The following is a 24,943-nucleotide window of genomic DNA, read 5'->3' on the forward strand; positions in this document are numbered from 1 at the left end:
CCCAACACACACACATGCACAGGGTGTCCAAAAATAACATTGTGTGAATATGATATGTATGATTTATCCTATAGGAATATCTTCAAGTTTTAATTACTGGTGTTTGATGTGTGCACTTTTAGTTACTCTGCAAATGTCCCACCTATAATCCAGTTCCTCCCATATTTTATGTAACATATCCTTTTAACTTGGCTAATTGCTTCACAAATGTATTGTTTAACATTGTGTTCTGATGTCATGTTCACTGTGACATCGTAAAATTCCATTTCCAGTCTGATGTCCTGACCAGTGCACCCATTGGCGTTTCTGATTCCAAAATTTGTTTTCCCAACTGTTCTGGTGCAATTATCATACCACCATATTTTTAAATTTCATATAAACAGTTTGAAAAGCTGAATCAATGTCTACTGAAGTTTATATTTAATTGTTAACTTGCAGGCTTATTTTGTCCTCTTTCAGTGAATGTCATGGCACAGCAAACATATGCATTTCTGATTATAAATTTTGTTTTCCCACTGCACTGGCGCAATCCCTACCAGTCTCTCTCTCACACTCTCGTCCAGTCTACAGGGCTCCATCCTTGGCTTATTCCTGTGGAACATTATCTTTGATGAACTGCTTAACCTGGACCTAGGATCTATCAGCACACAAGCCTATGCTGATGATTTTATTCTTATATTCTCTACTGAAACCAGAGCATCCCTTATGGCCTCAACCAACAAAGTCTTACAAGTCCTCCAGACTTGGAGCAATCTGCACATGTTCAAGATTTCACCAGAAAAAATAAAATCAATACTCCCGAATCTGATTAAGATCTCTGGACAAAAGATCAAACTGGTTACAGAATTAAGACACCTGAGAATAGTCCCGCACAGTAAACTCAATTTCCACCCACTCCTCATTTAGACCACTCCCCAGTCAGACCTACCTATTAGTAGGTCTGACTGGGGCCTGAATCCATTCCCTTGCCCTACTTTATAAAGCACAATTCATTCCCTCTATCACATATGGTGCTGGTGTCAGGTTTAAAAAGGGCCGTCATTAGAAACCACAAACAAAAACTTACATCAATTTAATGTTTCTTTCTCTTAACAATAATGTACAAGGGCCTGTCTTACAGTCAGTATCCCAGCTCTCCAGGTTCTTGCTGGATTCTTCCCCCCCTCAACCTAGAGGTGATCCAGCAGGTCTGCACTGCTGCCTGTCTATGGGTCTCCTTTCAACTGTCTGTGACCACACCACACCACAAAACCCGCAAATGACATCAAACAAGAAAAGAAGCTCTTCACAGCAAAACTTGTTCAAATCTGGCAAACTACATGGATGGAATCTGAAAAAGGCCTGATTACTAAAAAAACAATCCCTGCCAGAAGTTTCTCAGATCTTCCCAAAACCGCTGCCCTGGTTCTCCCCAGGACTCCACACCACCTTCTTGATCATCGACTGGTCCCATAAAAGTGTATAGTGTTATTTGTCAAGTGGCACCTAGGGTCCCCCCCCCCCAACTCCATGTTTGTATACTTTGTGTTGCTGTACAAACTCTGAAGGCCAGAGATAGTGAGTTTTAGTGTTGGTCTGCATAGTGTAGTGTACAGTTGGGTTGTCTTGGTCTGTTGTTCCTCTGGCCATTTAGCCACTGGGTGCCTAGTGGAACCCCATGTTGCCCATCCTCTGGCAGGTATAGTGGGAATGGAGAGGTCTCTGGTGGGTGAACCCTGGATGATGCCTGAGCTTGCCATGGAGGGCCTCAGGGAAAAACACACACACACACACTGGAAAGTGAAAAAAGGGGAGTGGAGGAGACAGATGAGGAGGAGAGGAACAGATGAAGATAAAGAAGGTAGTGATAGGAGGACTTTCCACAGGATGGTAGATGGCTCTCTACTTCTAACTTCTCCACTAATGCTGGTGTCCCCCCAAGGTTCAGTTTTTTTCTCCCACTCTTTTCCTCTTGTATATTAATGACCTTCTTCCATTGACAGGAAATCCTATCCATAGTTTTATTGATGATAGCACATTGCACTCCACTTTCCAGTTTGAGAAACGTCACCCTGCTCAATCAGCTTCAACTTCTCGAATATCCGCTACCAATTCCTTAAATGCCGATCTCCAGGTAATTCTCTAGTGGGGCAAAGATAGGTTAAAAAAAAAAAGTAAAGTGCAGCCATTATCAACCCACTGCAGGATGGAAGCCTCCTCAACAATTCATGCTGAGAGAAATGGACCATGATCTGCCACGCTGGTCCAGTGCAGATTGGCAGATCGACTGTATTCAGCAGTCAGGGGCTTGAACCTCGGTCTACTCAAAGAGCGTGCGCTACTGCACTCCAGCTCCTGCCCACTTGGCTACGGAGGCGCAAGTTGGTTAGTTGATTTCAATATAGTTAGTTGATTTAAATATTTCAAGATAGGTTAGTTGATTTCAATCCTTCTAAAACTCAGTCCTGTCTTATATCTCGCAAAGACGATTCTTCTGCTCCTGTGCTTATCTTTGGTGACACTCCGATTTCTAGACAAAATGTTATATCGCTTTTGTGTATAACTTCTAATCCCTCTTGGCACAGACACATTACTAATATTGCTTCCTCTGCATCTAAAAAACTTGGTTTTCTCATTTTCTCTCGGCGTTACTTTTCTTCCGAACAGCTGTACACTCTGTACAAATCGCAAATCCGACCTACCATGTAATATCATTCCCACATCTGAGGATGGTGCCTCAGAAACCTCTCTCAGGCTTCTAGATTCCATTCAGAAGAGGGCAGTTAGGTTAATTAATGATTCATCTCTAACAGAGTCTCCCCACTCTCTGTCTCATAGATGTTCTGTTTCTGCTGCATGCCTTTTCTGCAGATACTTCCATGGGCGCTGTTCTTCTGAATTGGCTTCTATAATTCCCACTCTCTCTTTCGAAACAGTCCGAACACGTGCCGCCACTAGCCAACATCCATTTACTGTCCAACTTCAAACTCACAGAACCAACTTTTCATCTTCCTTGTTTATTCATTCAAGTGCTGTTTTCTGGAACAACCTTCCTTCATTCTTATTTCCGGACAATTACAGTCTACAGAAGTTCAAGTCTATTGTCAAAAAATATCTTTTTTCATCTTCTCAACCTCCAGCCCATGCACAGTACTAAGTACTATAGATTCTAATACTTCTCATGTTCAAGATTTTCTTAAAAAAAAAAGAAGATTAAACTGCAGAATCAAAGAGTTTAATAAAGATGTACAATATGGAAGAGTCCTAAAGTCCGACACAGCCCATGCATTCCAATGTGGTGACACTTGGGATTTCAATAGCACCAGAATCCTTTCTACTGCTACTGACAACCAATAACAACAGTTGCCTCATTCTCATTCCTGTGCATCAGGCAACACAGAATGCAATGGTCCCAGTGCATTCTGTGTTGGAGATTGCCTCTGAGGGAGACGGGGAATATACTATGCAAGAAGGATAGGTGGAACAGTACCAGGGTATGTCTGCAATAACAACAGGAGGAAATTTAAAGAAGCTTTCTTCATAAAAATATACGAAGCCTCAGCAATCAACAGAAAACAAGAAGTTGAATTCAACCTTTTTTATAAGAAAATCGAAGAAGAAATGAAAAACTAAGAAAAAAAAAAATAGTCCAGATATTCGGAGGAACAGCCCACATACAACCTCCCCCCCCTCCCATAGACTCCCAGAACCAGTCTGCACACCAACCCTGACATTCGGAGTATGAGAGCAAAGGTCACTACTACACAAGAACCAGGATTCAGGGTAGAAAACTTGGTTTTCTGATGGTTTTATCCCTCACCTATAAAATATATATCACCACTGGCAGCACCCCTTGGTTTATGCACTTCAGGTTTCTGGAAGCATCGGCAAGAGGAGTCTGACAGCAGGTAAGATTGCAATCTTTATGTACAGGTAACCCTCGTATAACACAGTAGTTAGGTTCCTATAAAATGTTGTGTTCTGCAAAACCATGTTATATGGGAATAAGGAAAGTATAAAAAGGTTACATTCCAAAAGCTAACAAAAATATACTATTTCATTAACAAAATGTTAAATAAACTAACAAAAATGCACCATTCTAGATTTTGTGTATCTTCTGCTGTCTTTAAAAAATCAGTAATCTGGGTTTGTTTGCTTTTGCTTGATAAATCTTTGTGAATTTCAATGTATGGAACTAAGCATTTTTGAAGCTCCCTTTGGAACTTTGGGCTCCTTTCATTCAAGAATCTGCATTCAAAAAATAACATTCTAATTGCTTGGCTAACTTTATGCCTTCCCATATGCTGCTATTTAGTGTAAAATTTGGAAGTTTAGAATTTTCATCAGCACTATCATCCTCTGAATTGATCTGGTTTTTTACCTCTGATGCCATTTCCACCAAATCCCCGTGGTGGTAAGAACATAACTTCAACGTTTGGATGACTTAAATCTTTTGGATGGCCTGGTGTGCCATCCAATAGTAATAAAAGTTTGAAATCTAGATTTTTCCACAAGTTCAATAGCACAGAACGTAACACAGGGATTTCTCAACTTTATTTTATTTTTTTGACTAGCGAATCAACAGCGGGGATTCATAATACAGTCAGTCCTCATATAACACGTGTTTACACTACACGAATTCAATCATACACGATTTATAAATAGGGGGAACGATATTTTATATAACACGAACCGAATTCGCTTATGCACGATTCCCCTTTGTGTTTACAAGAAATGGCAGTCAGACTGGAATCACCCCAACATGATAGGAATTAAGAGAAGATTCTGAAAATGTATTTATGTTTTTTATATCAGTGAAGGGGAAACGCATTTCACCAGAATAATGTAAAATTCCAGCTATCAGTATTATCGCAAATGAAATTAGATCGAGTTTACTACCAGTTTATAAGAGATTCTACTAGCAGGAACGCAACTGGAAATTGTTTTTATTGTTTTATGGTAATAACCCCCAGAAATGTGCTTTAGTAAAATGTGAGCTAGTGAGGTAGAATTGTCTCTGCCTTTACGGTGTTGTTTATTCAGTTGCTACATGCACACAGCTTTGTTTATGTGACTCAAGCTTGCCTCCTCATTTTGTAATTGTGCTTTATTCCCTAAAAATGAGTAAAATACTTAAAAGGTGTGAAAAGGAAGCATCCTGGTGAAGACACTACAGATTCAGAGAGAAAAAGAAAAGCAATATCGATAAACAGAGGCAGACTGGATCAAAAATTCTTACCCGGGAAAATTTGTAGTGGCCTCACACTAGTGTTTATGGCCAAAATCACACCGGCCCCAGCCCACCGGGGTTTCCCTGATAAGGCTTATGGCCAGTCTGCCTCTGTCGATAGAGAAAAAAATATGAAATTGGGAAACACTTTGAGCGAAATGAAAGACCATGTGATATTGCACGTGCTACAGGCCTAAATGAGGCATTGCCGCGAATTACAAAGAATGCAGAGAAAATAAAAACTTTCATAACAGGAACAACTCAAAGTGTAATTAAAATCCATTAGATTAAGACACAAAGAATTGGAAGAGATGGAACAGCTGTCATCTGTTTGTATAGAAAATCAAACAAAAAACAAGTTTGCTTACAATAGAAGCAAAAGCATTAGCAATATTTTATTACGTAATAGTCATAATGAAATATGTTAGTATTTTATTACGATTATTTATTGTGTTTGGTAATGTTTTGGTTACAAATGTGTGTTCAATCTTGGGTGGTCGGCACCTAACCCTATTTTTCCCATAGGGCTTGTTGTTTATATTGCACAATTTTGCATTGCATGAGAGTTTCTAGGAATACAACTATCGTGCTATATGAGGATGACTGTATAGGGTTTTCCCTGCACTAAAGCTCAAAAATACCCTGTTATGTGAGGTTTACCAAAATTCTTTAACTGTGTTATACGAATACAGTGTTGTGTGAGGATTGGCGCAATTTATCAACTGTGTTAGAACGAAACTGTGTTGTTGAAGTGCCGCCTTCCCAGGGGTTGCTTGTATTTGGTTTTACTTAATTTAATGTCTGGTTTCTATTGTAACGGCAATTCAAAACTTAATACTTTAGACTTATTATCCACAATTACATTAGAACTTTGATTGTCTATCAGGATATATTGTTTTTTCAGTTATGAAGTAACTTATATTCTGGTTAGAGTGAAGTATTTAGATGCTATTGTGCTATCAGTTCCTTGTAAAAGTGTTTCTGATGGCAAAATTGAGGTATTGTTAAACCTTACTGAAGAAATTGAGAGGGAAAAAAAATTGAAACTTAAAAATATGAAGTTTCTGATTGTTCTATATGGGGAGACTGGATTTCAGTTTTGCCAAATGAACTAAAGGAGTTTTTTGGAGTTATTAACATGGGATTAAAAAAAAAAAAAAAAAAAACCTGATGTAGAGAAATATTGGTCTGAAGAATGGACAGACAATTCAGTTTTTTAAAAATGCGTTTAGTAAGGTGCTGTGGTCGCGGAAGAGAACATTCGGCGGAATTTTGGCTGCTCTAAATGTATAAGTATTTTTGATAGTTTTACCGTATTCTTCATTAATTAACGTACTACATTGTGTTTTACAAAGATATTAAATAGGTTTAGTAGCGTTCGTTAGCTTCTTATTTTGAATTTAACTAGCGATTTTTGGAAGTTAAGACTCCCGGTGTTGGCACCAATATTGTTAGCTGCCATATTGTAATCGATAAGAAATAACGTAACCTATATATCTCAAACGTAATGATAGCGTAAGGTATAACGTAATGCGAAGCACTGTATTAGGAATCTGTTAGCTTAGTATAGTATTATCAATTAATCAAAAATATTTATTCATCTTATTAAATTTCATTGTTAATTAAACTGTATTTAAACGGAAATCATGACCCTTTCTAGAGCTGTGACGCAAAGATCACAGACTAGCAAGAGTGCTGTGACTCGGGGGAGAAGCGAAGGGGGAGATTCTTCAATGCAACATAGTCTCAAAAAATGTGCGAAATGTGAAATGTTTGCTGAGCTTTCTAAAAATGGACATGATCTAGCCAAGGAGGATGTCTTTGTGTGCTAGATGCCTAGAGTATCAAGAAATTGGGCACCAACTCAGCATTCTGATGGGCATTTATGAGAGCTTGAGGTGTATGGTAAATGCCTTTGAAGAAATTAATATGAGGGCCCCATCAAGCTTTCAGCTCCCCAGCTCAATGGCAGAGCTCATTCTTGTGCATCAGGCAACACAGAATGCAATGGTCCCAGTGCATTCTATGTTGGAGATTGCCTCTGAGGGAGACGGGGAATATACTATGCAAGAAGGATAGGTGGAACAGTACCAGGGTATGTCTGCCAGGGGCCAAGGTTGATAAGGTTGTAGAGCAGATATCATCTTTTAAGGAAACAAAAGGTGATATTCTTGTACACATTGGAACTAATGACATTAAGAATAAGAGATCTGCAGATTTACTCTACAAGTACAGGAGGTCAGTGTTGAAAAAAAGTCGCGAGTTAGGGTTGAATGTGAATGTGTCCTCAATTCTGCCCAGACACAATAGGATGGAGTATATGATGAGAGCCTTGTTGATCAATTTGGCCCTGGAGAGATTGTGCAAGACTCGAGGGGTAGAATTTTTTTCGGTCTGGTCTGTGCTCGTTGACAGGATAGACTGCTTCTACAGGGATGGGGTACACTTAAATAGAAAGGGGGCAAGAATATTTGCTGATGCTATTGAGGCAGTGTTAGGTGGGTCGGAAAACTGCTAGCTTGGGGGGGGGATACACAGACTAAAAGGTTAACAGTGGCCGCAGGCATAGACAAAAGTGGTTTTTGACTGCGTCTATTATAATGGGCAGCAGCATGGAAAGCAAGGCAATGGAGATTTCCAGGACTGTTGGGAGTCATAGTGGAACAAATAAATACATGGGCTGTGTTAGGATAACTAAGGGTAGAAACAGGTGCATTTACCAACTAGGAGTATAGTTAATAAATTTCATGAGCTTGAAGTGCTAGTCAAGACATCAAAGGCAGATATTGTTGGGATATCAGAGATGTGGTGTCTCACAGATATAAGCAGTGCAGAATTGGAATTTGGGGAGTACAATGTGTGCAGAAAGTTTAGAAACACATAAAATCTAAAGAAGTGCATCCAATTGATTTTGGTGGACAATGCAATGTTGAGTCTGTTTGGTGTGTGACATAAGCACTGGGAAAGGAAAAATGAGAGTAGGTTTGTGTTATAGGCCTAATATATCTGATGTGTATAATGAGCAATTGTGCAAAGAATAGAGTGGGCCAGTAAATCAGAATGTCTTATAATGGGGGATTTTAACTTTCCAGATATTGACTGGAACTTGTGGGTTGGTCACTCTACACTAGAAAGACTTTTTTGAATTTATTGGATGACTGTTTTCTACAGCAGCACATTTGAGTGGCAGCCAGAGGGAGTAATACTCTTGATCTGATTATCAGCAGTGATTATTCATGCATTAAGAATATGCAGATAAAGGAACCACTGGTTGACAGTGATCACAATGTACTGATATGGGAATTACTTAAAGATGTAACTACCATCAAGCTAAAGGGAAGGGCTTTTGCTTTCGTAAAGGTGAGTACAGGGGTCTCAGACAGTTTTTAAAGTCTGTACAGTGGGATCAACTGATGATGTTACCAACGTTGAATTCTAAATGAGAAGCCTTCAGGGACTTAATCTTGGAGGCTACTAGGCTTTTCATTCCAACTAAGAAATACTGTTCAAGGTTCAGGCCTAAATGGATGTCAGAATTAATGAGTCTCGGGCCAATGAAGAAAATGTGTGGGATGCATATAAATTATCAGGTGACACAAGCCTATGGCAGATATAAGCTTATCTGTAATCAATTAACAAAGGTGGTTAGGCAGGCGAAGGCAGATTATAAGAAATCTTTGGCAAAGGATGCAAAGAAAAACAGCAAAGAGTTCTTTACTTATGTCACCTCTAGAAGGAAAGGGATGAATCAGATTGGACCACTTAACATAGATTCCTTGACAATTGATGATCATGCTTGGCCAGCTGATAAACTGAGTGAGTATTTTGCATCTACATTCATGCATCAGGAGTTATTAAATGAGTGGAATGACAGAAGTTTATCAAACTCTAACACGGAGCTAAGTGATTTTGTAATAACTGAGAGCAAAGTGGAGGAAAAATTCTGAAGTTAAACATAAGGATGATGCCTGGGATGGACGGGATCTATCCAGTTATATTAAAAGAGGGAGCAAAGAAAGTAAGCAAATCCTTAGCCATAATTATGAGAGCTTCCTTGCACTCAGGGGAGTTTCCCATGGACTGGAGGTGTGCAAATTTTATCACCAATTCACGAAGGGGGTTCAAAATGTGACATAAGTAACTATAGACCTGTTAATTTAACTTGTGTTCTGGGAAAGTAATGGAATCACTGGTTAAAAAAGCATTGCAGGATCATCTAGACAAGACAGGAGTAATAGTTAAGACACAGCATGGGATTGTTAAAGGGAGGTCTTGTCTGACCAATTTGATTGGATACTATGATGTTGTCACAAAGGAACTGAATTCCAAATATAATTTTAATATCATATACTTGGATTTCAGGAATGCTTTTTATACTGTTACACATGGAAGACTGCTGTACAAATTGGAGAGGTATGGCATTAAAAGTAAGTTGCTACAATGGATTAAGGGATGGTTGAGTGGGAGATGACAGAGAGTGGTAATCAATGGACTCTGCTCTTTGTGGACAAATGTTATTAGTGGATTTCCCAGGGTTTGGTGCTGGGCCCATTGTTTTTGTGTATTCATCAGTGACATTGATGAAGTTATATCAGGATTAATGTCCAAGTTTGCAGATGATACAAAGTTTGGCAGGATTGTTAATGACAGTAAAGACTGTATGCTACTCCAACTGTATCTAGATAAGTTTGGCAAATGTGCTGAATAGTGGCAACTGAAGTTTAACATTGATGATTGCAAAGCACTGCATATGGGTAGCAATAACCTAAGAAAAACGAACCAACTGTGTGGTACTACACTCAGGAAAGTGGAAAGTGAAAAAGAACATGGAGTAATTCTGCAGTCAAATACGAAGTTCATTGAGCAGTGCAGATGGGCTGCCAGGGCAGCCCATCTGCACATCTTGTCAGTGATATATAGGAATTTTGCTGACAGGGATGTGATTATGCCGTTATACAAGGCAATGGTCAGGCCACACCTAGAGTACTCTACATCCTTCCTAAAATGAGGCCTCCACACCTGTACACAGTACAGGTCTGGAGTCCTCATTTTAGGAATGATATAGAGTTGCTAGAACGAGTACAAAGAAGGGCAACAAGATTGGTGAGGGGAACAAAGGGGTGCTCTTACCAAGAAAGGCTTAAGTTCTGCAAATTGTAGCGCCTGTAGTGTAGACACCTGCGAGGTGATCTGATTGAGGTGTATAAGGCCTTGAATGGGTTGAGCAAGCTAAATGCTGATGGGATTCTTCCTCTTGTGGTTGATTGGTGGAACAGACTTCCATCTTTTGTTGTGGAAGTTAATAGCCTAAATAAATTTAAGGCTGAGCTGGACAGGCATTTGGAATGAATGGAGGAGTGAAATGGGAGGGGTTTTATTTGGCTGATGCTGCATGAGTTTGCTTTCTTGCATTGTATGCATCTACTAATTCTAATGCTAGTGTTGCATCTTTGCCCACCTACAAAAGGACAAACAAAATAGATTCAAAAATAGCATTGTTGCTGTTATGGGCATTGGATCAGGTAACCATGTAAAATTTTCACTGATGCAATAAAGATATTATATAAAGTGAAAAGTATTTTCTTTTATCTGGATAGAAAGTTTTTTGAATATTTTCTTCCAGGAAGAAATGTTTCATTAGAGAGAGCTTTTAAACTATTTTGTTGTGCTGTTTTATATATTAGCTGATGTTAACCCAAAAATAATTTTTTTTTGAACATCACATTTCAACTAGTCAGTTTTTTTGATTTTTAGAGCTGGACTACTTGGGGAAGACAAAAAAATAATGTTAGAATTGAATGGGTTAAATTCTGTAATGTTTCTTGAAATTGGAGGAACATATATCTTGTCTTTATAAATCTCAGAAGAGTCAGATTGGGAGATCATGCGATACAAAATCAGTCCTCTTCCAATCCACTTCCCAGTATGCAGAGCTCTAGGTCTACTTGGTGGCCTCTTTTTAAACAATGTTCGAAATTTATGTATAACAGTGGTTATGCACATAAGAGCAGGTTATTGAATCAGAGTATGCACTGCACCTCCTTGGGTTTGGCAAATCCTGCCATGGTAATCATTCTGTGATTATGCTGCCATCTACTACTGCATACACATTTTATCATTGGTCAGTAAAAACTTGAAAATATCCCCTGTCACTTGGAAGTGGTTCTGATTTATATCATGTACCCCCACTCACACAATAATGTTTTAGTTTTGTAAAGGTTTGTGAACACCTTTTGTGTGTGTGTGTGTGTGTAACTTGCATGATAAGAATAAATGAATGAATATTATGTCAAGGTAAGCCATAGGAATAAATATTGAATACCTAGCAGATAGACTTGTGCAGTTTATATAAATTTTATTATCACTCACAGTTTGCACCCTTTTTATTTTTATGTTGCAGTGATTTCTTGATTTGGTTTTCACTAAGGGTATCTTTCCGTAGTATTTCAGTAGTATAAAAACTACAGCCATTTAAACAAGTTACATAGGTTCTTGGTTGTCTGGCTTTTGAAATACTGTGCTTGTCATTTATGAAACTAGTGGTTCTCTTAAATGAATAGATTCATGGTTGACAATCCTCTTTTTTGTTTTTCATTTCCCTTTCACACTCCTGGATTATCATTGCAATATTATAGACTTTTTAGATCCTGGCTTACTTACAGACTAATTACAGACCAGTTAGTTTAACTTCTGTTCCGGGTAAAATAATGGAATCGCTGGTTAAAGATGCATTGCAGGATCATCTAGACAAGACTGCAGCAATAATTCAGACACAGCATGGGTTTGTTAAGGGAAAGTCTTGTCTGACAAATTTGATAGGATATTATGATGTGGTTACAAAGGAACTGGATGCAAAAAACAATTTTGATATCATATATTTGGATTTCAGGAAACTTTTGACACTGATGCGCATGGAAGACTATTGTACAAATTGGAGCAGAATGGTATTAAGGGTAAGTTGCTACAATGGATAAAAGGATGGTTAAGTGCGAGAAGACAGAGGGTGGTAATCAATGGGTGCTGCTCTTCTTGGACTAATGTTATTAGTGGAGTCCCACAGGGTTCGGTGTTAGGTCCACTGTTGTTTTGTATATTTATCAATGATATTGATGAAGGTATATCAGGCTTAATGTCGAAGTTTGCAGATGATACAAAGGTTGGCAGGGTTGTTAATGACAGTAATGGCAGTCTGCTACTGCAACAGGATCTAGATAATTTGGGCAGATGGGCTAAGAAGTGGCAACTGAAGTTTAACCTTGACAAATGCAAAGTACTGCATATGGGTAGAAATAACCCCAGAGAAACGTACCAACTGTGTGGTACTACACTTAAGGTGGTAGAAAATGAAAAAGACCTGGGAGTAATTGTGCAGTCAGATATGAAGTTCTCTGAGCAATGCAGACAGGCTGCCAGGGCAGGTCATGGGGTTTTGTCAATGATATATAGGAATTTTGCTAGCAAGGAAAAGGAGGTGATTATCCCTCTGTATAAGACAATGGTCAGGCCACGCCTTGAGTACTGCGCACAGGTCTGGAGACCTCATTTTAGGAAGAATGTAGATTTACTTGAGCGGGTACAGAGAAGGGCAACAAGATTGGTGAGGGGAATGAAGGGATCCTCTTACCAAGAGAGGCTTAAGTTCTGCAAATTGCAGTGGCTGGAGACTAGGCACCTGCGCGGTGATCTGATTGAGGTATATAAGGCCTTGAATGGATTGAGCATGCTGAATTCTGATGGGATCCTTCCACTTGTTCAGATTACGAACCTAAGGGGCATAAATTCAAATTAAGAAAAGACAGATGTAGAATAGATGTGCGGAAATTTGCCTTTAGCCAGCGGGTGGTTAATTGCTGGAACAAACTTCCATCTGTCGTTGTGGAAGTTGATAGCTTGAATAAATTTAAGGAGGAACTGGACAGGCATTTGGAGGGAATGGTGTGATTTTTTTTTTTTTTTTTTTTTTTTTGGCTGATGCTTCATAAGCTCATACATTTGCTTTCTTGCATCACATGCCACTGCTACTACTACTACTACTACTACTTCGATGTTTCATAGTCCTGACATCACTGTATGCAACAGTTCTTTATTTTTAGGTGTTTTTTTAAATTTTTTTATATTAAATTTTCTAAATTATTCTCTCCATGGTATATTCTATTTATTTTTGCCATATCCATTCCTGCTGCTTTGGATTCCAACTACTTTTGGCCTATAGTTTTACTGTTGAAATTTGTGTTCTCTCTTTCTGATTTTCAGTTGATTCAAAATTTATCCCTCTAGGTTTTATTATTAGGTTAATATTGTTATTACTATATATTAAGTTAATATTTCGCAGTTTTTATGATTCCATTTTATATTATTTCTACTGGTACATTTATTGGTTATACTATTCTTTCTTTTATAACATGTTTATGTATATGTATGTAATTAAAACAACAATTAAAAATCTTTTATTTGATAAAATTACAATAAAGTTTATTGTGTGCTGATTTATGAGTGGGAAGGCAGGAAGGAGGAAAGGAATGAGCATAGAAATTTGATGGAATTTTGGGTGACTGGTGAAATCCGAGATCTGTTGCAGCATCAAGCTTATTTCTGTATTAAAAATGGCAACAAATTTTTAATAGTACATCTTGAAATCTCGGGGTACTATTCAGCTAACGCCCAAAAGTTGGAAAGAGGCATAAGTAGAGGAAATTTTTGTTTTAAAGTCAAATCACTAGCAATGTCTATTAACCATATTATTTTACTGGAAAGTCTCCTGTTTAGAATGAGTCAATGAATGGGTTTCTTAGCTAATTTAAGTTTTCTTTATTTAGAGGAAAAATGAGTTACAAAACTCATTTGAGGAATATCCTAGTAACCTCAGTTATGCAATTATTAACAGTTCTGATAACTCATTACCCATATTTGCCAGTAATCACTCAGAATTTTCTGCTACAGATAAAAATAGTGATTTTTCTCTCTGGAAGTTTAGTGGAAAAAATTTGGACACTAGTCATGAACACCTCTGAGGTCAGTTAGTCAGTTTTTGTACTTTGTATAACTGATGAACCAATTTTGTTTCTTCTACCAGTACTTAGTGAATTTTTGAAGAGTGAAAAAAAAAAAAAATAATAATAAATAATAATAAAATAAATAAATAAAAAGTGAATGAAACAAAAATTTATACACAGGGAAATGAGCAAATAGCAGAAAGTGATAAATACCATGGGAAATATCTGTGAATGGTTGAAAGGTTCATGACTTTCTGAGTTACTTGGAAACTATGAGAAATAGAAGTTAACTATCCTAATATTTGTGATAATGATAGGAGTATTGTTATGGTATCTTTACCCTTTTTTTCACACTATTTCTAACCATAATTGCATATCAGTTTACTATTTAACTCTAGGATTAAATGGTTGTATGTGATGAGTTGCTGGTTTTATTTTAGCTGGTGGAACTTTGATTCTGAAATAAAAATAAATTTACTGGTTATTGTTCCTAATGTATTAATTGTTTCAATATGAATATTAGCATGATTAGTAAATTTATTATCTGTTTAATTAAAAAAATACTTACACTATCATATTTTTTATAAAAAGTTCTTATATGGCTAAAACTACATCTGATATTAATCCAAGATTGATATGAAATAATCTTTGGTGCTCAAAAATCATGACCTCTTGTCATTTCTCTCATAACTCTGAACTTTTTATTAGAATCCAATGATAGGAGACAATTAATGATTGCCTTCTATCATTGGCAATCATTAATCAGAAAGTTTTAAATGGTTTTAAAGCTAAAGGTTGAATTTTGTTGCTTTGATTAGGTTTATAGGTTGATAATTGGATAGCATCAGTTGTTCTCCCTTCTTGGGAATTGATTTGATATAGAATGTGTTAAAAACAACAGAACCTGAAAAAGGCAATATGGGAAAAACTTTGCTTTGGAACACAGCATTTGAGAACCTGTCTTTTCCATGTAGTTCTGTTGATTTTTTTATATCAAGAATTAAAGAAATACCTCAGTGGTGTGTTTAAATAAGAATATAGCATATATTCAAGTTTATACTTTTACACATCGTGTTCTTTGTGTACTGTGAACAGGGCCACCTCATACATGTGCTGTGAGTGGATTGCACACAAGAGCCACAGAGTAAAACCTAGGAAGGCTTTACTCTGTGTTATACTGATGTTTGATAGCTTTAATGCTTTATAAATTGCCACCACTAGATCTTGTATTTTTCAAGATGGAACTTGAAAGTAGTACTGACTAGAATAGAGATTCATTTAAAATTCAATTAATGTAATACAAGTCTTGATTGATTCCAGATCTACTGGAACATTCTTCCATTCCAGTCAAAGCACTACTCTCAAACAATTAAAAGATTTTTATTGGTGTGTAGGTTTTCATTGATAAAACTGAATTAATATTTAATGTTCTACAAATATGCAAAAAATATTCTGTCTTACTAAAACAGCAGATTAAATTTTTATGATTAAATTTTTAAACTAACTAATAAAATCCTTTATTAGTTAGTTAAAAAAAAAATTCTAACAGTTTTAAAAATTCTTAATTGTTTTCAAAGTGGCTCATTAGTTTTTTCCCCCCTTATTCTTAACTTTAAATATACAAGAATGGTAATATTTCAGTATTATATATATTTTTCTTTCAGAGTGAGGACCCACACAATCAAATTTATGGAAATGTTGGTGATTATTCAGTCATACCCTGTGAGTATAATTTGTTTGTTTATTTATTTAAAAATTTTTTTATTTGAAATTGTTATAAAAAATGGCTGAAAAGAAAGTGTCTTAGAATCTGCAAAGAAGAGTAAAACATAATTTTAACAAAATGTAACATGAGGAATAAATTTTAAATGAAAAGGTATCTTTTTGAATAATTGGTTTTTGAAGTTGAAAGGTGGCCAGAACAAGTATCATCTTCATATAGGCAGCCCTCTTTAAACTTTGGAAATCCCTGAAGAATCTTTGAATGATGCATAGTGTCTTCAAAGCTCTTTTTTAACATTTCATGGGTTTCTGTCGCACTTTTTTCTAATTTGAAAGTGCAAAGAAAAGTCACTTTTCATGTGAAATCACTGTTTTAAACTGTGACAATATTCAATGTATGATAATTCAGTACATATTCAATGTATGATAATTCAGTACATATTCAATGTATGATAATTCAGTACATATTCAATGTATGATGGTATGTGTAATGGGTTGGCAAACAATCTTATGACAAATTACACAATGCTGCAATTTCAATATACAACGTAATCAGTCCCTGAACTTTATGATCACACCTTGTTCACTTCATTTTATTGTGATCTTTGCCACAGTCAAGGAGAGAAACGGTTTTTGTGCTATTAATTTCTTACTTACTTTGAAGCTGTAGATTGTTCCAAAATTTATTGGCCTTGTACGTGTACAGTTGGCAGGGGGAAAAATTGCAAATGTAGTCAGTGTGATTTACGAGTCAACTTTTAATCTCTATTCGAGGTATAAATTATAGATTTGAAATTACAGAGGAATTACTTTCTGCATATCCTATGAAAGAGACAACGACTGGCAAAGATTTTTTTATAGATCTTCAAGAAGCTTTGCAAAAACATAATATAAAGTGGGACAAAATTGTCAACATCACAACCGATGGGTGTTCCTAGTTTGACAGGAAAAAACATTGGATTATTAAAAAGAATAAGCAACGAAATAAAGCGTATTCCAGGAAAAGAAATAATTTTCTTACACTGTATAATTCATCAAGGATCGACATACCTGTGTGAAACTACATTTTCTTTAATGAAAAATACAAAGAGCAAAATTAGATCAAGAATAACGGATGAAAATTTAGGAGCAGTTTTACGAATAGCCAATAGTGAATTGAATCCCAATTTTGATGAAATCATAAATCAGGAACATTCCAAATGTAATCCCTCACATTAAAGTTTTTGTTTTTTGCATTTACTTTGTTATCATAACAATAAAAATGTTTATTCCAAATTGTAGTTCTTATCTGTACCTATCTATAATCGACTCCTATTTAAATATTGTATTTACTTTTTTTTAAAATACATTAATAATTTGGTAATTCAAGTAATATAACATTTTTTTAGGTTCTGATTTTTTTTGTTAAATCGTTCAATCTATTCTGGCCCACGTCATGATATGAAAATTTCATTCGGCCAGCTGACGAGAAAAGTTGCCCATCCTTGATTTAGTCAATGATGATGAATAATAAATATTCTTTAAAATTTGTATGACCTAAATAATTTATTTATTATTATAATTTGCTTGATTTTAAAGGTTATGTTTTCATTTCTTTGGATAAATGAATCATTGTTTAAGCATAAACTATTTTATTGACCTTTATTTAACATTACTATGGTCAAATTTCATTGTTGGGAACTCAACCCCTGTTTTTAACATTACATCTATGAGAAAAAAATTTCCACTTTACAAGTTTTCGCTTTACAAGCTCGTGCTAAGAATGACTTAATTCGTAAAGTCGGTAACCACCTGTATTTCCTTATAAATGTAGTCAGATTTATTTGCTTTACATTTTTATATTGATTGTTTATTCCTAATTTTCTGGGGCCCCTATACACTATTTTTTTTTACTATTAAAGTAGGGTGCAGGATCCCTGGAAAATATTTTGCCTAGGGACTAAATACTCTAATACTCTAAGATAGGCTCTATTCATAATAAACGTTTTTACTGGGGCCCCAAAAAAAAGCTCTTGCTTAGGGCCCATATAAATTTAAATATTTGTTGCTATTCTCAGACTTTTGAGGATGCATAAGGCCTTCTCTAAGAATAACATTTGTCAGAATATTAGAAGCTCTGACATTTAAAAACCATTCTTTTAAAATTACTTTTAATTTCTTATACTTGGGACTTGTATTTTCATTTCTTGGCTATAAGGTTGCATTGATATGCACATTTTTCGATCATGACACAACTTTTTACGGTCATAATTAACAAGGAAATTGGTTACTCAGATTGTCGTTTTGTGCCAGGTAAACATGTGACAAGGGTGCCCAACTGTCCCAAATTTTTTTTCAATGGAAAATTTCCTTCAATTTTTCGTCTTTTAAAGGTTAGGTTATGTTACATTAGTGCAGTAACGTAAAAACAGCAGGGCTCAGTTTTCATACAAATTAGCTAAAACTTATGTGTGCTGTAGTTATAGTATTCCAGATGATGGAATAAACATGCATTTAGGAGATTTAAAAATATACATCTGCAGAAGATGGTGAGAAAGGCACTATTTCCAAGTTATTTCAGTTGAAGTAAGTTTTTCATGCAAGTTGAAATTTTGCACTATTTGTGTAATACACACAGAGGGGGGGGGGATAAATAATGGGAAACTTCATTCTAAAAAGGCGCATTTAAAGTAATTATAGGAACATAAATGGGACTAAAACAAAACATTAATAGTGGGAAAATGTATTTTATTTAGTGGCTGCTGATGGTTGTAATTAATGTCATTTGAGCCAACTAACTATTGAGTTGGGTACACATTTGTGTTTCTGAAGCCTTTGTGGTTTGGTTAAGATGCCAGTTTTGAAGGGGTTACACATTTTGTTCAGGAGTCTGGTGTAATATTTACTTCTTGCCCACAATGTGGCTCTAGTTTCTTCACAGCTGTCAGCCGATGAGCTAAGAATATGGTAGTTATATTCCACCTTAATATAGCATCCCCAGGAATTTCAGCAGGAGAAGCAATGCTGATTACTAATTCATTCAAAAGGCATTTCAATTTGGGTGTTTCTGAAGAAGGTTGATCTTCCAGGAATGTTTTTGACAGTGAGTTAGCTTTGAACATCTTTCTATATTCTCATTTTCCCCTCACATTGTTTTAAAATTGTGGAGGCATGGAGTCCTGCCCACTGCTTGACAATAATTTTCCCATTGATATATCAGAATATTCATTAAAAATTGAAGTTATATGACTAAGAATAAAGTGAAAGAAGGTTTTGAATTTGAGTACAATTAACATTTCGATATTTAATGTCAGTTTCTCACATCCTCCAACACCTCTTTCAACTAGCATTGTTTCCCTTAGTGCTAAATTGGTCTGGGTCTTTGAACTAGATGTTAGTAGAATACTATCTTATATGTTTGTGTCCCAGAGTTAGTTCATTAACTAGGATTACAAGTATGATGGTATGTGTGATGAGTTGGCAAACATCTTATGACAAATTGAACAATGCTGAAATTTCAAGGTACAAAATCATCAGTCCCTGAACTGCTGGCAGATTGTGAGTACATAGTGGCTGGCCTGAACTGCCTCTCTGTCAATGTTCTACTGATGTAGATTATTGGACTGTCCATGCTTCCTTCAAGTTGGATCACATTGTTTCTGTCTAGTGTGAAATTTGTAGATTGGCTACTTAGGCACTTTGCCCTCTATTTGATTGGCCTCTGCACACAGCTTCCTTAAAAGTGATTTTTCATCCACCAGTGCATTCTTTTTTTTTTTTTTTTTTTTTGAGAGTTTGTTTACCTAACAAGCCTTATTTACACAGGAAAGGCATTTTTAATCTGCCACTCCACTACATTCCCTGCAAGGATTCTTTGCATATTAACTTCAGTAAATCTCACATTCTTTAGTCCTTTGTCATGAGACCTTTAAAAATGGAATCTGTTGCACATTTGCTTGTAATTACACATTTTTCCCTTACTGCACCAGTCGTCAAAGTGGAGGTGGTTCTCATTACTTTTAGTAATTCAGCATGTCAAGATCATGTCATTGAATCTCTCTCTCTTATGAGTTGTTCTCTGTAATAGGTCAGTCTCTACACTACTGACTATTGTAAGCTTTGGTTTACTGGTAATTAAAAAAAAAAAAAAAAAAATATATATATATATATATATATATATATATACACAGTGGAACTTCTCTATTACGAACTTCTATTTAACGAATTTCTCTATATTACGAATTTTTTCGCAAAACATTGCACCTTGAAACGAAATTATATGTAAAATTAACCTCATATAGCGAAGTGTTAGTCTCTCTATAATGAATTTTTAAAAAAATTAGTAAAAGCATTTTTGAAGATTTTCAAGCATTTACTGGCTAAACAGCCGCTCAAATATACTGCCTCCTTCCTTCCAAAATTGCACATTAGCATCTGGAATTAAATAATCATCCTTTTAGTGAACATGTGGCCATTGACGCCCGTAGGGGGGTCTTTGTTTCATTTTTGTTACAGTTATTAAACCAAATGGGTTTTCTTAAAAGTGGTCGTAAACTTTACAATAAATAGGGTAGATTTGTAAATTGATGTTGGCTCAGGGGAAAACAAAATTCGCTGCTGTAAACCTTTATCATGCTGCAGTGGCAATACATAGAATGCTACTATAGTCGGTTTTTAGTAACGCCTACTGAGTGACATTCGCTTCTCACCTCAACTGTACCACGTGATTTTTTAATTTCGTTCGTCATCAATCACATAGGCTATATGCTCTTGTATTTTTTTTTTTCTAAAAAGTAACATACAGCATACATTAATCATAAATTTTCTTTTGTGTACATATGAATGAAAGCAGAATAAAAGAAATTCACAAAGTTGTATATTTCTTCAAAGTGATTGATAGGAAAGGTCATGTGATACTGTTGAATTGGCAAGCAAACGTCATTGAGTAGGCGGTACTAACAATTCACTATATGGCCAGTGCAGTGAAGTTTGCGGTGTATGTATCGGCAAGAGCTGCAGTAATTGCGGAAAGAATGTTGAAGAGAAAGTGTTTAAGTATTAATGATAAAGCAAAGATTGTTATGATATTAACCAGGGTTTTAAGATGTTGCTTAGAAATATGGCATACCTGCAAGCAGTTTATCTACGATTTTACAAAAATCGAGAATCAATTTTAAATGCAATTGAAGGAGTAGCAGACAAGAAGCGAATTAAGTTGTGTATATACGAAGATGTTGATAAAGCTGTTCTAAAATGGGTGCAAATGATACGTGAAAAGAATATCCCAATATCAGGCCTAATAATTAAGCAACAAGCTCTGAAATTTGCACAGTCCCTTGGACATACAGAATTTAATGCGAGCACTGGGTGGCTAGATAAATTTAAGAAGCACCACAGAATTGTGGAAAAGGTTATTTGTGGAGAAAGTGTTAATGTAAGCGAAGAAGATTGCAACAGTTGGAGGAACAATACCTTGAAGATTTTAGAAGAATATGAGCGTAAGGATGTTTTTAATGCTGACAAAATGGGTTTATTCTTTAAATGTTTACCGAATAGAACACTTGCTTTTAAGGATGATAAATGTTTTGGCAGAAAACAAAGCAAAGAAAGAATCACTGTGCTAGTTGGAGCAAATATGACAGGAAATTAAAAATTAAGACTTTTAGTCATCGGAATATCAAAAAACCCAAGATGTTTTAGAGGCACAAAATCTTTGGAAGCTGACTACACTTTTAATAAAAAAGCATGGATGACAAGTGATATTTTTGAAGAATGGATATTAAAACTAGACAAGCGTATAACAAAAGAAAAAAGGAAAATCGTGTTGGTAACTGACAACTGTCCGGCACATCCTGCCAGTATTTCTGCCAAACTTAAAAGTGCAAAGTTGTTGTTTTTACCACCAAACGTAACGTCAAAACTCCAGCCAATGGACCAAGGCATTATTAAAAATTTTAAATTTCATTATTGAAAGAGAATAATAATGAAGATTGTCAATGCATCAATCAATTGTCAATAGAAACTTGGAGGTTACAATTAACCTTAGAGATTGCATCTCTGAACTGGCAAAAGTTTGGACAAACGATGTCACCGAATACACTATACAAAATTGTTTTTCGAAAGCGGGATTTACATTGAATATAGAAGTCGAACAACAACTGGACGAACAAGATGAACTGCCTCTTTCACAACTGAAAAACTTTTGGGCATTATTAGAATCATCCAGAAACATCGAAAATGAAATAACACTGGATAGTTATGTTTATGTTGATCAAGATCTGTCTACAGCAGAACAATTAAATGAAGATGAAATACTGCTGAACAGTGTTAGACGCGACCATGATCACGAAGAAATTAATGATGACGCATTAGAACAACCCGTGGAAAAGCCAACTCGCGAAGAAATGATTAATGCTTTTAAAATGGTTCGTATGGGTCTCAAGTTTTGTGAAAATGTTCCTGATAATGTTTTTAATGCTCTGAACAAATGTAAGGTTTTCTTTCAGAATCAGACAATTTTTTAATTGTACTGTGCAAACGAAAATTAGTTTTTTTTTTTTAATTTGTGATACTTGCCTGCAAAAATTGTGTAAACGTAATTTAAATAATTGTTTTTGAAATAAAATACATTATAAATAAATGTAGATTTGTTTTCCTTTTCTAATTAGATAATTTCTAATAAAAAAGATATTCTCTGTATAACGAAATTTCTCCATAACGAATTTTTTCCCTGGATTTATCGAATTCATTATAGAGACGTTCGACTGTGTGTATATATATATATATATATATATATATATATATATATATGAAATATGAAAACGAAGAAGTGGAAAAAAAGGAAAAACAGGAAAAACAGTACGTGTACCTGAATGCGCAAAGCAGCAAAACAGGATACATGTATATAAATAAGTGTCATCGATGAAAGTAAAATAAAATAAATTAAAATAAAAATAAATATAGATGGAGAAGTTATTAAACACAAAATGCCGAGCCTAGTTGAAGAAAAAAAGAATGTTAAGAACCTATATAAAATTAAGTAGAATTAAATCTGAATTAATGCCGAATTAACAGGCCAATCATATGTACAAAAGCTGAAAGAAAAAGAGGGGAGGGTAATGGAGATAAAAATTATAAAATAAAAATTAAAATTATAAAATAAAAATTAAAGAATTAAAAATTAAAAATTAAAAATTGGTACATAGATCAGGTATTTCATCAGGGGGCTACACCTGATCATGTACCAAACACTGTGTTTCTATGCAAACTCATGCTGATGGAGAAGCTGTAGAAATGAAATGGATATAAAAAATGAAATAGATATAAAAAAAAAAAAAAAAATGGATATAAAAATAATTTTTTTTAAATTTTTTAAAACTCCAGAAACATGAGTGAGGTAGCCCCAATGCAGTGTATTTAGATTAATAAATTATGTAACGTAGTGTATTTAGAAATAAATTGAGTCGATAGTATGTAAGAACGCAAACGCAGTGTGTTTAGTAAATTAAGTGTGTAAGAACGTAAATTTAAATCAAAAGTATGTAAGTTAAATAATAATGAATAACAAGATAACAAGATAGCGGTATAGAAAAAGGAAGCAATGCAAGGTAGGGGAGGGAAAAGAAGTTAAAAATATAGAGGCGAAGATAGTGAGAATAAGAAAAGTGAGAATGTCCGAATCACCCTCGTATTACACTAATGGTTCAACGGACGGAAAAACGAAGATCAGAAAGTAGAAAGATGTAAAGAGAAGGAAAAGAGTTTAAAGGATACTAGGCAAGCTGGGTGTGTAAGTACCCAACCTCATAGAGAGGGCCTTGGCTATGAGAGTGTTAGTAGAAGTGGAAATTAATACCGCTAGCTTGTAGTGTATATTTTGAGTGATAGACACGAAATATAATAAAAAATATGAAGAGGAGAAAAATTAAATACCTATGATATTTGGCAGAAATAAGTTGAGTGAAATATAATCAAGAAATGAAGATACAAATTTGCGATCATGATTAATAAGATACAATTATGTGAATATGATTAATAAGAATGGAATGTACACAGAGGGAAAACTATGACAACGATGGTGGAGTTGCTCAGAAGAGAAGAACTGTGGGAGCCCTCTGTGGTTAAAATAGAGAAAATAAGATTTGACATAAATAATGATATTAAATTACGAAAAATGAAAAGAAAAACTTAGGAAGTGAAAGAACACGAACATCGTTCTAATAGAAGTCATAATGTGTGATCACTTTCCAAGCAGTGGAAATACCACCATTCAAATGTACAACTATACAACTATACAGGTATCGAATTAACCCTAATCAAGGTGGAGCAAGGTGAAACCGAATTTTTCTTTAATGAAATCAGAGAGATTTTTTATAATAAAATTTAAAAAATTAATGGGAATGTCATTATTGCGAAGTTTGGTATAAAGATCATTTAAAGCACCAGCGAAAAGTGATTGATTGCTACTAATATTAGCCAAACGGATAATTTGTGTGTAGATTATATTTTTATGAACCTTAATCGAAATGTTCGAGTTCCAATTTGTTAAATAGATAATATTAAAATTAAATTCGCTTCTTTTGTCGAATAGTTCCAAATTGTGACGAAGAGGAGGACTATTTAGAGTAATACTTAAATCTAGAAAATTTGCATGTTGGTTGCCAAGGTTTTCTTTATTGAGAGTTAGTTCAGTTGGATATATGGATTTAGCAATATTTTCAAAATGAATGTTGAGAATAAGAATGTCATCAACATAGCGGAATGCATAAAAATTAAGGTTCGGATTGTTATGCATATATAGATGTTCGTAATAATGAAGAAATAGATTAGCTACTATGCTAGAAATTTGTGAACCCATGGGAACTCCTATGGATTGTTTATAAGCATATTTACCATCGTAGATAAAATTGTTTAGAATACAGAGGTTGATATAGTTGTTCCAAGTAACCTCATCTGTTGGTGTAATGTTTTTGTATTTGAGGAACAATTGATGAAGTACATTAACAATCAAGTGATGCGGTAAGGAGGTAAATAAGTTGGT

At 35.2% G+C, this 24,943-nt stretch overlaps 1 protein-coding gene across 1 annotated transcript in view; it reads left to right on the forward strand.

Annotated features, from left to right (window-relative positions):
* Nucleotides 1-24,943, forward strand: part of Sym (symplekin scaffold protein) — a 662,620-nt gene that overhangs the window by 93,055 nt on the left and 544,622 nt on the right. Inside the window, exon 6 of the mRNA XM_090376545.1 lies at nucleotides 15,867-15,924. Coding sequence (XP_090232671.1) covers nucleotides 15,867-15,924 — 58 coding nt within the window. The remainder of the gene's footprint in view (nucleotides 1-15,866; nucleotides 15,925-24,943) is intronic.

The sequence above is a fragment of the Mastigoproctus giganteus genome, chromosome 6 (genome assembly GCF_048544385.1).
Source record: "Mastigoproctus giganteus isolate SK-2022 chromosome 6, ASM4854438v1, whole genome shotgun sequence".
Classification (NCBI taxonomy): domain Eukaryota; kingdom Metazoa; phylum Arthropoda; class Arachnida; order Uropygi; family Thelyphonidae; genus Mastigoproctus; species Mastigoproctus giganteus.